Source organism: Rhagoletis pomonella, unplaced genomic scaffold (assembly GCF_013731165.1).
Source record: "Rhagoletis pomonella isolate Grant_MI unplaced genomic scaffold, Rhpom_1.0 Rhpom_scaffold_00005, whole genome shotgun sequence".
In the NCBI taxonomy this organism is placed as follows: Eukaryota; Metazoa; Arthropoda; class Insecta; order Diptera; family Tephritidae; genus Rhagoletis; species Rhagoletis pomonella.
This window is the reverse complement of record NW_023458559.1, coordinates 49,550,619-49,567,254: the sequence shown is the minus strand read 5'-3', so window position 1 is coordinate 49,567,254 and position 16,636 is coordinate 49,550,619. Positions and strand designations below refer to the sequence as shown.

At 35.6% G+C, this 16,636-nt stretch overlaps 1 protein-coding gene across 1 annotated transcript; it reads right to left on the bottom strand.

Annotated features, from left to right (window-relative positions):
• Window positions 1-3,634: 3,634 nt before the first annotated feature.
• Window positions 3,635-15,512, bottom strand: LOC118740134 (protein Teyrha-meyrha-like). The gene is made up of 7 exons (XM_036471628.1): window positions 15,479-15,512; window positions 10,249-10,892; window positions 9,974-10,135; window positions 7,431-7,821; window positions 6,949-7,201; window positions 5,202-5,538; window positions 3,635-4,922 (listed from the first exon to the last, which is right to left on the bottom strand). Exons 1-7 carry the CDS (start codon window positions 15,510-15,512, stop codon window positions 4,716-4,718), a joined length of 2,028 nt encoding a protein of 675 aa, XP_036327521.1. The 3' UTR covers window positions 3,635-4,715.
• Between the last annotated feature and the right edge of the window lie 1,124 nt (window positions 15,513-16,636).

Here is a 16,636-nt window from a genome sequence, read left to right as displayed (position 1 = left end):
TTTGTAGTCCATTAAGTTTTAGTATAATAAGGTGCAAGTTTAAACTCTGTAAAAATTACGGTTGATTTTTGAGAATTTTTTTTCAAGGGTGTTTCGCATTTTCTTCCATAAAACGAAAGAACAAAATCTATTTTTACATGGAAGAAAATGCGCAATACCCTCGACAAAAAACACTTGCACCTTGTTATACTAAAATTTAAAAGAAATGGAATTGAAATGTTGCAAATTTTGAAGATTTTTTTTTGTTATTTCTTGAATTTTCCGGATTTCTATATGAAATTCAAAAAATTTATTCTCCCTGTGTTTTTGTGTTTGCATGAACTAAATTTTTATAAAAAATAGGAAAAATTTGGTATGCAAAATATAAATAAACAAACGTCAGGGTATTCATATTTTTGACGCTGACTGTATGCACGAAAGGGTTCTCGATATCATAATGAAAAAACATTGTGTTCCGTTGCTAATTTCAAAGGCTTGAAACAAAAATCGATTAACAGTTTCCTTGAAGATATATGGAGTTATTTCTTTGACGATCTAAGGAACTCAAAATTTGTGTTAATTCTGTTTTTTGATATGTAGATTTCCGACAATAGTTTTCTAACATCGAAATAACACAATTTAATAATTTTTTCTTTTGTTGAAGGAATTGAGGCAATGAGCTTAATTATAATAATAAGCTTATTAATTAATTCTTCCTGTGTTTGCTGTTGCATGAACTCAATTTTTATAAGAAATAGGAAAAATTTGGTATGCAAAATATAAATAAAGAAACGTCAGGGTGTTCATATTTTTGACGCTGACTGTATGTACGAAAAGGTTCTCGATATCATAATGGAAAAACATTGTGTTCCGTTGCTAATTTCAAAGACTTGAAACAAAAATCGATTAACAGTTTCCTTGAAGTTATATGGAGTTATTTCTTTGACGATCTAAGGAACTCAAAACTTGTGTTAATTCTGTTTTTTGATATGTAGATTTCAGACAATAGTTTTCTAACATCGAAATCACACAATTTAATAATTTTTTTTTTTTGTTGAAGGAATTGAGGCAATGAGCTTTGAATACCCTTTCAAAAGAATAGTAAGTCATCGCTTTGAGAAATGGTCTTCCAATTATATCGTCAACCAAAAATAAAAAAAATGAATTAAATTCGAATGCTCTTACGAAGAATGACATGGTATAGATAGGGTGATTCAATAATAACACAACAAATTAAATTTTTTTTTTTTCATAATGTTTTCTAGGCTATGACATTTATGTATGAAACAAAATATCCGTTAAATGCCCACCACGACTCCTCTGCCTATACCTACAGAATGCGCATATCATGATTTTCCATGACTTTTTACCTTAGTTCCGGCTGTATATCATTTACTGGGGCTGCTTTCGTCACTCGCGCACACTGCCGTGCGCTGTGATAACGCGTGCGATTTTGTTCTTCAGCTCTGGAATCGTCTGGGGTTTATTAGCATAGACCCTTCTTTCACGTAGCCACAGATAGAGGAGTCCAGTGGTGCCAAATTGAAAGATCTCAGCGGCAATTTGAACTCGTTAATTTGTGTAATAATGTGTTCTGGGAACTTCGTTCGCAATGGGCCCATTGTTTCATGCGCGGTGTGGAAAGGGCAACCACATATTATCCATATAAATAGTTTGTTATCATGTTGTTGATGGTTCACATTAAAAGCGCTACCGACATCAACTTCTAGGAAACACGGTCCGATGACTCCGCTAGCCCATAAAACATACCAAACAAAGACTCGTTTTTGGGGGTGCATAGATTTACAGACTTCCAAACGCGACAGTTTTGCTTTTTAACGTTTAAGTGAAAATATACAGCGCCGCAAATAGACCCTTCGCTTCAGTTCCTGTGTCAATTGAATTTTGTAGGCGTGTAAATTATACAAACCAGCATTCATTACATGGAATAAATAACAGATACTGTTTTGGGATTTATTATTTATTTTTATTAAGTTAGTTTTCTTTATTAATTTATTTAGCACTATTTTTTCTCGACAGTATTGTTTAGGTAATTACATATTCTCATTAGATACATTTATTGCTTAAAACTAAATACATCTTTTCGTATTAATCTGTTATACACACATAATTAACAACTATAGCACACATTATTTTTTAAATAGAATTAGTTATAAACATTAAATTAATACATATTTACTAAACAAACAATACATCGTGATGTGAAAACTAAACCTTTACTGTTGTAAAGATTTTAATAAAAATACGGCTAATTTTTACATGTCAACATATTGCATCAGATTGTACTTATTAAATATAAAATTAATTTAAATGCAATGCAAGGAATTTATTTCGAAAAAAATAAACATGTAAATCATATATTTTTTTTTATTTTAAACTTATTCGGCATACAGGCAGATTTCACACATTTTCACTAAAATTCAGCTGCTTATACATATACATATGTATTTATTTGATCCGTTGTGTATTTCCGTTTATGTACCTTTAAGTTTGTGTACATATATGCAAGTTAGGGATGACCTTCTTTTTTGAAATTTAACGAAATATATTGTGTAGAATAATTCCAGAATTTTCATACAAGTACTCGTAAATTGGTTTTTTAGAAATATACTAGTTGAAAAAAGTGCTCCTGAAAGACTTACTGGAAGAAACAGGCATTTAAAGTAGGGAAAAGTTATGTAAGTACATACCTAAAATTCACAATTTCTTAGATAAAAAACCCAGAGTCCCTCTGTTATATAGGGTTATACAAGGTTAATGCAGATCTTTGACAACAATTCTTTGTTTATTTTAAATATATTTTATCAGGCAATTGGTGCTACAGGCTTTGGCAAGCTTAGTCATGGAGCGATACTCACTTGAACATAGCGTAAAGTGATTAAAAGGATGCAGACGGTCTAAAGAGAACCCAAAACGGAGAAAAACTGCATCCACTGCAAAAAAAAAACTATTTACCCACAACGAGACACTATTTGTTATGGTTTTTGGACTGAGAGAATCATCGAACCGTACTTCTACGAAAATGATGCCAGTAACGCTGTTACGGTGAACGCTCGTTATTATGATATGATAAAATACTTTGTGTCGCCTATGTATATGGTTTCAACAAAACGATGGCACTTGCCGCACAGCGCATGACACCATAGCCCTACTGCGAACATCTGCGTTCTTATTGAATCACCCTATATAAACACATTTTTGGTAGACCTTTCTCTTTGATTTACGCCATAGCATGGTGCGTTGAGGGAGACTCAGACCCTTCAGAAATCCAGAGTTCCTCTGGGTATACCATAATCAATCGTTTTCGATTAGAATTACAAAGTTATAATGTAAACATTATGGGACTGGTGCAGCATCCCTCACTATACACTTGCCTATTGCCAGCAACTTTTACACAGATGGAACTAGAGTTCAGCGCATTGGATAACGCATCCATGAGAGTTGAGGTCGACGTGCCTTGAACATTGAACATACCTGACTCAAAACTACGGTAAAAATAAATCTTTGGATAGCTCACTCATGGGATCGACATATCGAATGCTAACCACCAAAAAAACGTAAGCTGCATCTTTTTTAAAATTTTCTTTATAATGCAGAAGAGAAAATTTTGAAAAAAAGTCACTTGGTTTTTTTTTTAGCGGCTGGCGCTCGAAATATTTATTGCCCCATTTGATAAAATAGTTGTTTCGACCACAGTTACCTCGGACAGAATTGCGGGTTTCGGGCAGATCCGCTTACAAAGGTTGAAAGGACTATCCTGCGAGGCTTGGTTAAGTTTGGAGGCTTGAGGCTTATCTACCCCGCTACCCCGGTACTTATTTCGACGTCATACCGTTTGGTTCGTAGGTCGTTTTTTTCCAGCCGTGCGAAGCTTATTTGGATTTTCAGACCCTCTTTAGCCATTTCATCAGCTGGTTCGTTCCCCTCAATGTTAACATGCCCGAAAAACCCAACGGAACACCCTTCGGAAAAGATTTCTGCATTATAGAATCAGAAGCTGACAGGCAATCGATTAAAGCGCCTGATCTGCAGGCTCCTCGAATAAATACCATTGCGTTTAATTCTTCCATTTTCGAGCCGTCGGTAAAATCCTCTTTTCAGTCGATTGGCAAGCAACAACATTTCCTTGTTAGAAACGAGATAAGAATCCTGAAATGGAAGTTTCAGAACGGCCGCACATCACTGCACGCCGGAGTGGTTTGCTTATCGAATTTTAGGCCGCTTCTGTGACTGCGCCAGCTATAAAAATTCATACCAGCTGTAAGTGGGGAAAAGGGTCTTTATAATGAAATGCCGTGCTCGAATGGCAAAGAGGCTATTTCTAGTCTTTTTAAAACATTTCTGGGTATCTGTTATCGAAAGTATATTTCTTTAGAAAATTTAATACATCAAAAAGATAACATAATGTACAAAGTAGTTAACAGACTTTTAAGAAAAATACACAAGTAATAAATAGCATTGCAAAAATTCACGCACATAAGAACCTCCCTAATGCTTAGCTTTGTAGATACTTCGGTTCACACAATTAGCACTAAGTCTACATTTTATTTTTATTTAAAATACTATATGGTACACATAAGCATATTTTTGCTAAGTCAGATAACATGTTAAATTCTTAAACGGCTTACGATAAATTTATTTGTGTAGCGCTTTCTATGTATGTTTCTATGTGTGTTCGTTTGAATGTGTTTATGATGTGAGTGTTTAATAAATTCTTAAAGATTCACCAATTGTTGTGGAGATGGTGATTTTTGAGCGTCCTGTTGCTGTTGGTGCTGCTGCTGCTGTTGTATCAGGTTTTGTTGCTGCTGTTGCAAGTCTTTACTTAGCCGATAGCTGCTCATCACATTCGCACAACTCTGATGGAAATACAAGTTGCGTCCGCGAAAGAAAGATTCCGTGGCAAAATCCTTTATACCTGTCTTAAAGAGAAGAACAAAAATGGAAGGCGATTGAAATATTTTCATATGTATATTTGTAGGTATGTACATAAATACAAATCGAGGGACATAATATAGTAAAAAACATTTAAAGGCAAGAAATTTTGTAAGAAAATTGAGTGCAATTAGAATTTAGAGTGTTGGACTTAGAAGGATAGCGAGCTTGTAAGAGGTTAGTGCAGTTTTTTTTTAATTTTTTGTTTGTATTTCTTGTTTGTTTTATGTTTCAAGACGGAAAACAGAAACTCAAATTACTCGTACCTTACAAATGAAACATTTGTTTTCATCGTCCGGTTTATTATCCGAACTAAATCCCACCTTTGTGTCCAATTGCGTAAGTCCCGGTCCCATTATGTTTGCATTACCACCACCACCTCCAGCACCTACGCCGCTCACATTGCTGTGGCCATTATCCAGTTCCGTCTGTTGTTGTTGTTGTTGCTGTTGCTTTGAGCGCATCTCCTCAAAGGTGCTGTATTTGGAATTGTTGTTATTATTATTATTGTTCGCCATTTCCATATTTGGCTCGGTACTTGTCACTTGTGGTTCGGAGCGTGGTCTCTCCTGCTCCAGCATTGGCGTGTGGTCATCTGATGTTCTAAAAGACACAAAGAAAACATGTTTACATACTATGTACAGTAGGGTGGTCCAAGAATTCATGTAAAATAGTAAAGTCGACATTTTTATGCTCTCCCCCCTTAGGTCTGTTCTATATCGAAAAAAGTTTACCCCTATTTTTTTATTTTGAAACAAAATATTTAGAGGTCGCTCAAAGCGCTCAAAGTTTTCCATGTATTTTGTATGGGGAAAAAAGAACTTTTCGTGGAAATGGTATGGAATTCTTGAAAATCAATATTTTTCGATCGGATTCCCAATAATAACACCCAATTATTTTTTTTAACAATTTTTTCTTAGTAACTATATTTTATAGGACCGCCGTTGTTTTTTTCTCTCTAAATATCTTTGATTTCAAAATAAAAAAATAGGGGTATACTTTTTTCGATGTAGAACAATCCTAGGGGGTGAGAGCATAAAAACTCCGACTTTACTTATTTTGGACCACCCTAATGTACAGCCATGTCTCTTTCAAGTAAATATTGAACATCAGTTCGTGTACTTTAGAAACGGGATATAGATTGCTAGATTTTTTTTGTTGTAATTCAAAGTTGGACATGAATTTTCGGTCACTTAAAATCTGGACATAATTTTTTGATAATTAAAAACTTGGCCATAACTTTTTGGTAATTAAAAAACTGGTCATAAATTTTCTACTAATTTCAAAATTAGAATTTGAACTGATCCAATTAAAAGCAAAACTGGACATAAATTTTTGGTAACTGAGAAAATGTAAACAATTTTTTGTTAATTAAAAAATGAACATTAATTATTGGTTAAATAAAAAACTGGACATATAGATATGTATGTTTTGTCATTTAAAACTGGACAGGAATTGTTGCCCACATTTTTGGCATTCAATAAAACACACACCATTTTCGACAGTTAAAAAACTCTTAAACACATTTTGGGCCGATAACAAACGAACATAGATTGTTTGTCATTTAAAAATTGGGCATAAAAGGATGGTAAAAGAAAGGTGGGCGTAAATTTTTGCTATTTTAAAATTCAGACAATTTTTTTTTGGGGCGATACAAAATTAAAACCTAAATTGTTGCCAATAAAAATTTAAAATAATTTATTTTTCATTTAAAAACTAAATAAAAAATGAACATAGATTTTTGATCATTGGATAACTGGACATACATTTTGGTTAAAGTCCGGTCATATAAAATGAATTTTGGCAAGTGTCTTTAACCTTTGAAAGGAGGAAAAAAATGTTTTGAAAAAAGTGTATTTATTTTAAATGACTCTAATATTTTGTGTAGCTTTTAAATAACCGTCTATGTCCATTTTTTTATTACTGTAGCAAAAATATTTGTGCAATTTTTACTTTAAAGTGTGATCCCAATTGTGCCGAATTGTTTCGCCTCCTCCTTTGGCCTTTGCTTACCTGCTACTAACCACCGTCTCGTCATGCTTTCGTTTTTTATTGCTGCACAGATTCGTCATTTTAATAGAATCATCGTCGTCTACAATGACATCCTCGTCGCTGTCGTTGGCATTGCATGTTTCCATTGAAACATCCTTGCCGTTACAATTGCCGCTGCCGCCACCACCGCCACTGGAGCGCTCATCAACAGCGCCACACGAGTCCGCGTTGTAGAAGTGATGGGTTGTCGATGACAGTTCGCTGACATTTTTCACTGTAATTGGAGGAATACAGGGGAAGAAGTAAAAATTAGTAAAGCAGAAGCTGAGTTTTGAAAATGGATTTACACACAAAATATTTCAATTCTACACAAAAACACACTCTTACAGATGTATGTATACATATAATTAGCCAGTTAAGTACATACTACTTAAGTGTGTATATTCATTTAAGATTTTATAAAAACATTTAAACAAATCATTAAAACCACTCATCACACTCACCACTGATATGTCCTTGTTGTTGCGCTGTGTTGTGTTGAGCTGTGTTGTGTTGCGCGTGATTCCAATTTTGTGTCATGCCGCCAGCGCCACCACCTCCGCCGCTAGTACTGGTTGCATTCAAATCATCTTCACTATTCCCAGCATCTTTATTCATAACACAAGCCGTTCGATATAAGATGCCATCTAATTTTCCGGGTTGACTATTACTGCTGTGCATATTGCTGCCCAGAGTCTGATTGCCAATGCTGTTCTGGTGCTGATGGTGCGCGTGACTCAAGCTATTCACACTGAGTTGGGAGTGTGACGTCAGCTCGGAGCCAGAGTCGGGCACATCGTCATTGCAACTTTCAACATCGACCGTTTCGATTTCTTCTTGCATTTTGGTGTCCTCCTGGTTGGGTTTTTTAAGGAAACAAACAAAGATTCAAAATTATAAAAATATGGAACTGGAAACTAATGGGTTATAATTTTATTTCAAGGCATAATTATTAAGACAAAAGAAACGCTCATACTCATAGGAGAAGCATGGACCCGTTCGTATGTTATTTGAGATATTACGAAGTAAAAAATGTAACTAACACCATGTGGACTAATTTTTAGAAGATAACTATACGCAAAATGTTTGAAGATACTTTCGGGTTGGGTGTTGGAAATTTTGGGACATCTACATATATACCGGCGAGTTACGTTATTGTCGTTGAAAGTTATGTCAGCTTTGGGTTCCGTTACTTGAACCCATAATTGATTAGTCGACAAAGATAGTTCATAGATGGAGGACGCGAAAGATATTCAATTGCTCTTTGCTTGGGATGTCCACGGTTGTTTATATAAAGAGCTGTGATAAAGATGCGAGAATCTTTTTGAATGATCAACAATCGGGTAAGCTAGAGCCTACCAGACTAAACAACATAGGTGAAGCCAGAGTTAAGCTACTACTGGCGCTATGGGTGGAGTGATATTCGGACCAGCGGAGGCTGTAAAAGTTCCGATATATATTAACCTGTACTCCTTTTATCGAAAATTCAGGGCTACCAACAGAGTCAGATAGCGATCTTTAGGATACTAGAAAGAAAGACTATTCTGGAGAAGTGTCATTCTGAATATACCCCTATGTAAAACTGGAACCAATTATAACAAATGTCTAAAGCCATTATTAATTATTTGACGACAAAGCAACTCAATTCGAAGCTCTCTGGACCACGCAGGCGGAAACGTTTGCAAATGAGGAGGCGGTAAGGAACATAAAAAACCATGCATGCTTGAGATCGCCGGTGAATATTTGCTTAGGTAGTCAGTCAGGCGAAAATTCACTAGCCCATAGGTCTGTCGCAGCTGCATGACCCGGGCTGAAAAGAGACAGTTGAACTTTTTCTCTGCAAGTGCTCAACCTTTTCGGGAATGAGGCTAAAGACAGTTGGTCAACCATACCTTCAGAATATTTTAGAGTGCAGCCATACCTCTGTATGATATACTGAAATTCATTAATACGGAGTTCTTTCTTCATGGAAATAAATGGTGGTGTGGTACCAGGATCAGTTCGTCCGACTTTCATATCGATGGCTTTGCATTCGGAAATTTGTAGAAATACTGCAGACTTAAGACGATGTTTGCTAGGTTTTGGAACAGCCCGGCCTCTAGAATCACACGCTGCTAGACTTAGACTAGATTCCTGCCAGAGTTCCAACTCACTGAAGAGAAAAAAAACGAAGAAATTCCTCTGTATATGTCCAACTTTGTGTAGAACTAGAATACAGTTTTTGGGTGAATTTTACATTCTTGCAGCTTGTCAGTAATGTGAAGATGAGATGAGAAATTATTTTGATCTTTTCTGACATTTTTTAGGGGTAAGTTCTTTGCTCCGACCTATTAGAACAGTGGAGTTTTCATTTTATAGATCGCGGATCTGAGCAACTGCCCACTGTCTTTACATAGACACCAATATGCCTATCTTCCAGGAAGATCTACCATCCACGCTCTTCAGAGTGTAACAAGGAAAATTTAGAAAAATCAGTAGAACTATTACTTCAGGGTGAAAAGATACACTTCTCCAAAGAGCGTTAATATCTAGGAGCTATACATGATGACAAGCTCTCATGGAATCCGCAACTAGCTAATACTATTCAAAAGACAAGGGCCTCTGTCTGAACCTGTAGGAAACTTATGAGACGGAACTGGGGCATAAGACCTAAACTGGCAAGGTGGATGCATGATGCCATCTCCAAACCGGTTAACATTTATATGAGAAAAATATTTTTTGTTTGTGGAATACACCCCTTCGGGTCTCCTTATTTTCGATATTCTTCAGTTCTGGGGGTGACTGGAAAAACAAATTATGGACTAACCTAATATATGTATTACATTAGGGCGGGTCAATTTGCATGTAATTCCAAGAAAATTTGCTAAAGAAACCATGGGTCTAAAATCAGTTTGCAGTTTGCCAAATTGTGAAAATTTTTAAGAAAAGTGAATAACATGGATGTTCTCCTATACATCTATTTTTAGTAGGATTTCTTATCTTTTTACAAGTAATTGTATGAACTCACCTCAGGTTGGATCTTTCCAGCTTCGATCGCATATTTTCGCTTACAAATCGGGCAGGAATTGCAGAACAAGTTTTCCATGAAGTACAAATCATTGCCATATTTTCGTTTTCGACCCTTTATTCTTAAACGATTCTGTCTATTATTGCGTATCCTTTGGAAAGTCTGTAAATGAAATTCATAGCAATCAACGCACTGATACCAACTTTAATTTACGAATTGGCAAAGCAAAATAAGTATAGTATTACGAAGACATATAAAAACTTTGACTAACTTACCTCCCACCGATTATGACTGGTGCGTATGGCATTCTCTTGCGCCGGACAGGGCGGCGCAAACATGTAAGATGCCTGTAAATTCGTACGTTCCATGCCCGAGCTTAGCTTGTAGAGTCGGTCTAGTTCGGTCAAAAAGTGTGAATTCCATTCTTCTGCCGAAATTTTTATACCACAGATAGGGCAAATATCTGGCACATGACCTGGCGGCAAACTCAGCACACCCCCAAGCCCGCTACTGTTGCTGCCACTCGAACTGCCACCGCTGCCAATGCCCACACCGACTCCACCAGCTGTGGTCAAGCCACTGAGACCACTCGCCACACCACGTAAACCTGCACAGCTTACCGGTATGCCGAGGCCACCCATGCCACCCAAACCCGCTGCGGCCAACAGGCCACCATTCGGATGATGGTGATGATGATGTGTGTGATGATGGTGATGACCGAGATGACTTGCTGACGCAGGCGAGGATGTTGTTGACGCCACTGAGGCGGCTATAGAAGCAGCGGCGGCCGCCATGGAGGTGGCTGTTGCAGCTGCTGATGACGCTTTGATCAAACCATGACCACCACCTCCACCACCACCACCACCGCCACCGCTACTACTACTACTGCTGCTGCCGCCACCATTGTTGCTGTGGACATCTGTGGTGAAGAACGAATGAAACGTAATAAAAAAAATTACAATCAGTTGAAATATTTTTTGGGTGCGTTGTTTTTTGTTGTGGTCTGTTTCAATTGCAAAAAAAAAAAAATTAGAAGAGCATTTGGCTAGAGTTTTTTGGCTTTGGTTTTGCCCGTTTCTGTATTATGACGGCTGAGGCATGTCAAACGACAACAGGGACAGTAATGTGTGGGCATTTAATTAAATACATGTTAAATTGATTTAATTGGCCATTCGACACGTTTGAATGAGTTCAGTTAAGTGGAAAATAATTGAGGTACAAAGTTATGAAAACATATTTGTGGAAAAAAATTAATTAGTGCATTTAATATTGGCTGGCATTTATGTAAATTTTTTCACAACCTCGTATTAATAATCTTTGGCAAAGACTTCCGTTAAGTTACCAATAAAATTTGTGAAATTTTTAATTAATTGATTTTTGTGCTTAGTTAGCAAGGTGTTAGCTTAATCTGGCTCGCATGCAGCCAATCATAGACCCATTCTAATGAGCTGAAGTAGATGTAATTTAGGATGTCTTCTACTTAAATGTGGTAAGTGATATCCCGCTTGGCGGTAGTTACCGAGAACACATTAGCCGCTCTTCCGACACCAACAGATTTCATCTTGTCGATCGGGAATTTCGCAAGGCGGTCACAGCTGCAGCTCTTCGCTTCAATCCACCCCATCCCATCCCGGGTATGCCCCGCATTAGGGATATCGATTTGGAAATTCGAGAGTTGTCCCAGTAGTGTTGGACTTGTCGAAGGCATTTGACCACGTCTGCCAGTCCACGTAACTAGAAGACTCTCACGGGGACTCAATGGATGAACTGAGAGTTATCTAATTAGGCGGCAATAGTCATTGACATGTTTTGTAGTTTTTAGGACAAAATCGTTTTAGAGAAGAACGATTTTCCTTTTAAGTTTATAGGAAAAAATTATATTTTGGAAAAATAATGTGTACCAAAACTATAAAAGCTTGTATGAAATAAAATTGTGGGCAACAAATCCTTTCTGTGGGAAAAATCAAGTGTGGGGAAAAATACTCTTAAACAAGTAAGAAAGTCTAAGTTCGGGCGGAACCGAACATTAAATACCCGGCGCAAGTATTAAATATATGTTTTTTCACCCTTCCGAAACCTTCCGCTAGATGGTAAGCCGAGGTGTATCAATTTTGAGTAAATTAGCGTCCTTCAATTTCGAAATATTGAAGTTTCAAGCATTTCTTAAATTTACCGTTATATGAGAATCGGCCGTTATTTTAGTCCGATTTCAATAATTTTCAACGTTTTGCTTACACGTGGCAAGTACAATAACCATACCGAGTTTGGTACAAATTGGTAGAACGGTTACCGATATACTTATATGTGATGATAAGTGGGCGGCGCCACGCCCATTTTCCAAAATTTTACCATAATCGTATTTCTTGGTAAAGATTTGTTGCAAGCATCAATTTTGAATAAATTAGCTTCAATATTTAATGATTTATCGAAGATTTTGTATTTCTCTAAATTACCGCTATATGGGATGTGGGCGTGGTTATTGTCCGATTGTCAGCGGTTACCAAGATATACACATGTAACCATAAGTGGGCGTGGCTACGCCCATTTTCCCAAAAAATTTATAATATTCTTATTTTTCGTCTAAAACTTATTATAAATGTCAATTTTGAGTGAATAATCTCCAGTAGTTACTAAAATATCGCAGTTTTCGTATTTCTGAAAATTACCGTTATATGGGAAGTAGGCGTGGTTATTGAGCGATTTTAAAAATTTTCGGCCATTTGGTATGTTATGCGAAGGCCAACAACTGTGCCAAGTTTGGAAGAAATTGGTGCAGCGGTTACCAAGATATACACATGTAACCATAAGTGGGCGTGGCTACGCCCATTTTCCAAAAATTTATAATATTCTTATTTTTCGTCTAAAAATTATTGTAAATATCAATTTTGAGTGAATTATCTTCAGTAGTTACTAAAATATCGCAGTTTTCGTATTTCTGGAAATTACCGTTATATGGGAAGTGGGCGTGGTTAAAGTCCGATTTCGCCCATTTTCAATACCAACCTACCTTGGATTAAGGGAAACCTACATACCAAATTTCGTTGAGATATCTCAATTTTTGCTCGAGTTATCGTGTACACGGACGGACGGACAGACGGACAGACGGACGGACAGACAGACATGGCTTAATCGATTTCTTTTTTCATCCTGATCATTTATGTATACATTTGTCTATATCTATCTCGATTCGTTTTGGCTGTTACAAACAACCGTTATGTGAACAAAATTAATATACCCTTGTGCACAAGTGCGCTCGGGTATAAAAAGATACCTGAAAAAAGAGATTGAAAAAAAAGTTTTGGAAAACATTGTCGGTGTTCACACCTGTCTGGTTATCAGCTTATGTTATTATATTTTTTATTCATATTATAACAATAAAAATTATATTTTGGAAAGATAATGTCTACCAAAATTATAAAAGCTTGTATGAAAAAAATGTGTGCAAAAATTATTTCTTTGAGAAAAATCGTTTGGGAAAAACACATAAAAAAATTTCAATAAATAAACCTAGAAAAAAATTAGAAAAAAAGTTTCGGAAAACATTGTGGATGTTCACACCTGCCTAGCTAGTTTTGAACTTATCCGATTAAGTGGTTATATTACAACGCATTTTTTATTCAGTTTACAATATTAAAATATATTATAGAATAATCATAACTAGGTAACCTGATAATGAGGCACTTGTGAACACCTTCATTACATTAGGAAAAAATCAGCGAATTAAGGAAAATTTTTTAGACTAAAAAAATTAGGGGAAAAAATACTTTTCAACTGAAATTAATGAAAATTTTTGAGAGAAAATTAGTTTTTACATACAGACATATATTTTATTTTTTTTTATTCGGCCCTTGATGAATAACATTTTACAATTCAAATTATGCTTTTTGTTTTTATTTATAGGCTTATGGTCATGAGAGGGTTAAATTAACTCAAACGCTCTGCCAGATCCGGTGTGTGTGAAAGTTTCGTTTACAAATAAACTCTAGCTTGCAAATAATTTAATAAATTACGATATTTACATTCCTTCAGAAGATCTAATAAGTCGACCTCGTTGCTGGGAAAATATGCATACAAAGATTTAAATCCTTTTAAATGAACACATAATTTATAAAACCAAATGCTCCCTGCAATGGCGCGCAAAATCAATGCCACACTCAAATCATTATCGCACACACATTCCGAGAGGCTATGTGGGGGTGCAATCAGCCAGTCAAAGTCAAGGCAATTAATTACACCAATTCGAACACGTTAATACGTGTTGAAAATTTCTAAAATCACACAAACGCGCAATCGATTCTATTAGACCGCCAACAATAACACTTTCAACCAACAACCGAACGGGAAAATTTATGACCTCAATATTCTTTGTATGTATTTATTCAATGCGTTTTATTTTCAAATATCTACATACATATGTATGTAAGTATGTATGTACTTATGTAAGTATGTACCTTAAAACGATTGCCCTTTAACAAATAAAGAAATTTATCTAAAGTGGAATAATACGTAAACTGTAGTCAAATGTTTGTCCCTCATCGTTTCGACTTCAGCATCTAACCACCCATTACAATTTACACAAGCCTATACGCTCTATGCAAAACACTGGCGTGTCCCACTCCGATGTCTCCTTTGGTGGGTGTGAGTTTTATAGATTTTCAAAAATGTAATGAAAACAATTTTGGAATTCCAACGGCACACTTTTGTTGGCATTCTAATTCCTACTATGTTTCTTGTTGTTTTTTTTTGTTTTTTTGAGTTGTAGTGGGTGAATGACTTTATATGGGGGAGCAAATTTTTAAAGCCAAATTTACCGCATATTTGCCTCTTCAATAAGCAGACGATTAATTTTTATTGCTTGTACTTAGAGTTAAATGACATTTAGCGAGCAGTGTAATAAGGGTGTATTCTTCTTCTTTTTTTGAAAGAGATTTTGTAGCTACTATAATGCTTGGTATGTTTGCTGTTTGTACCAAATTTCAACAGAATAAATGATTGATAGCTTATAGTAAAAATTCTAAAATATGAATAAAGTGGAATCCGCTTAGGTAACCCACAGATTTGTGCACTGTGACTTGTTTTTATTACATACATATACATATGTATCTAAAGAAAATTCTTCTCTTAAGTACCTTCCCGTTTAGTTATCTAACTCGCTTAACTGCTGCAATTTTTATAGTTTATACAGTTATGCCAAAAATTTTGTGATCGATGAAGCAGAGCTTTTTAGATTCACTTCTAAATATATTTTAAAAATTCTAACTAATGCCAGATTTCCATAGAATTTTTAAACGGCCATTTTTTTGTCATTCCAAAGCCTAGTGCAAATTTGGGATAATACATTCAAAAATAAATAAGTTAGTTAGTTTAAGTAACTTTTAAAACCGGGTAAGTACCTAAAAAAAACTTACAATTTGGAAAGGGGCATTTGAGTGGGTCTTATGGTACAAGTGTTTCTGAAGTTATCAGTAACAAGATACTTTTAAATATTAAATATCTGTTTATTACCATATTCGCACTTCACGAAGTTACCGTAAAGCATTTCATTGTGTTTTTTCACAGCCACAACCAGTACTCATTCCTATGGTTCCTATAATCGAGCGCTTTAAGTTGACCAAGCGGTTGTGTTACCCCACCCAAACCTTGTGCGGAGTTTGACCGCAGTCCACCGGCTCGACTTCGCTAAATCAACTATTCCTCTGAGCAGAATGAAGTGTATGCCGCATGTAAAATCGTTCGACAGAAACTCGTTAACGATAACAGGGATCACCAAGCCCATTATGCTATATACCTACGGTGACCATAAATATGGATTCAAAATGAAGGACAATTTTTCAAAAATATGCCTACATACATATATTTACGTAGTATAAAAATATCAAGAGTATTTATGATTCTAAATTCTTAATACATTTTAAACTTTAAAAATGAATCACGTTTTCTTCATCGATATTAATCTTTTTTACATGAATATTTATCAAATTATAGTAAAACATATTATAATTACAATAGCTTACACGAAAAGAGAAAATCTTTAAAAGATTATTTTATAGGCAATAACGAAAACAATACCCTTCTTTTTTTGTTTTTTTTTGGTACTTTCCGCAGTTATTTGTCAAAAATCGACGACATGAATCGACGTAAACGACGAGTTACAAAGTGCCCTTTACAAAAATATGTATATAATTTGTGCAGGTTGCGCTCCATAGCATCTACATTTCTAATCCGATTTTCATTATCTTTGGCTCAAAGTTTACTGTAATGATATATCTTCTTTATCGAATTTTTAAAATAATGAAAAAAATTATCAAATGAAACTGCGTATTTGATTGAAAATCTCACTTTTTTCGACTTTGAAGACAAAATACAAATGGTCGCCTGTAGCACTAATAATTTTCATTGAAATCGCCACAAGTTATATATTTTGGGAAGAGGCACATCAATACCCTTCGAGCTGTAAGTCGCTTACGTTGATTTGGAGATTTTTGAAGAAAAGCTACGAAAAGTACCAAAAAACTCTTTTTTGAAAAAATCCATCCATTGTCCGATAATTTTGAAATAACGAATAAAATGCGGGACAAATGCAGGACACTTGGAAAAAATCAGAACATTTTCAAAAAACTACGCAGGACCGACCTTCGAAAAACAGTACGGTCCTGCAAAAAA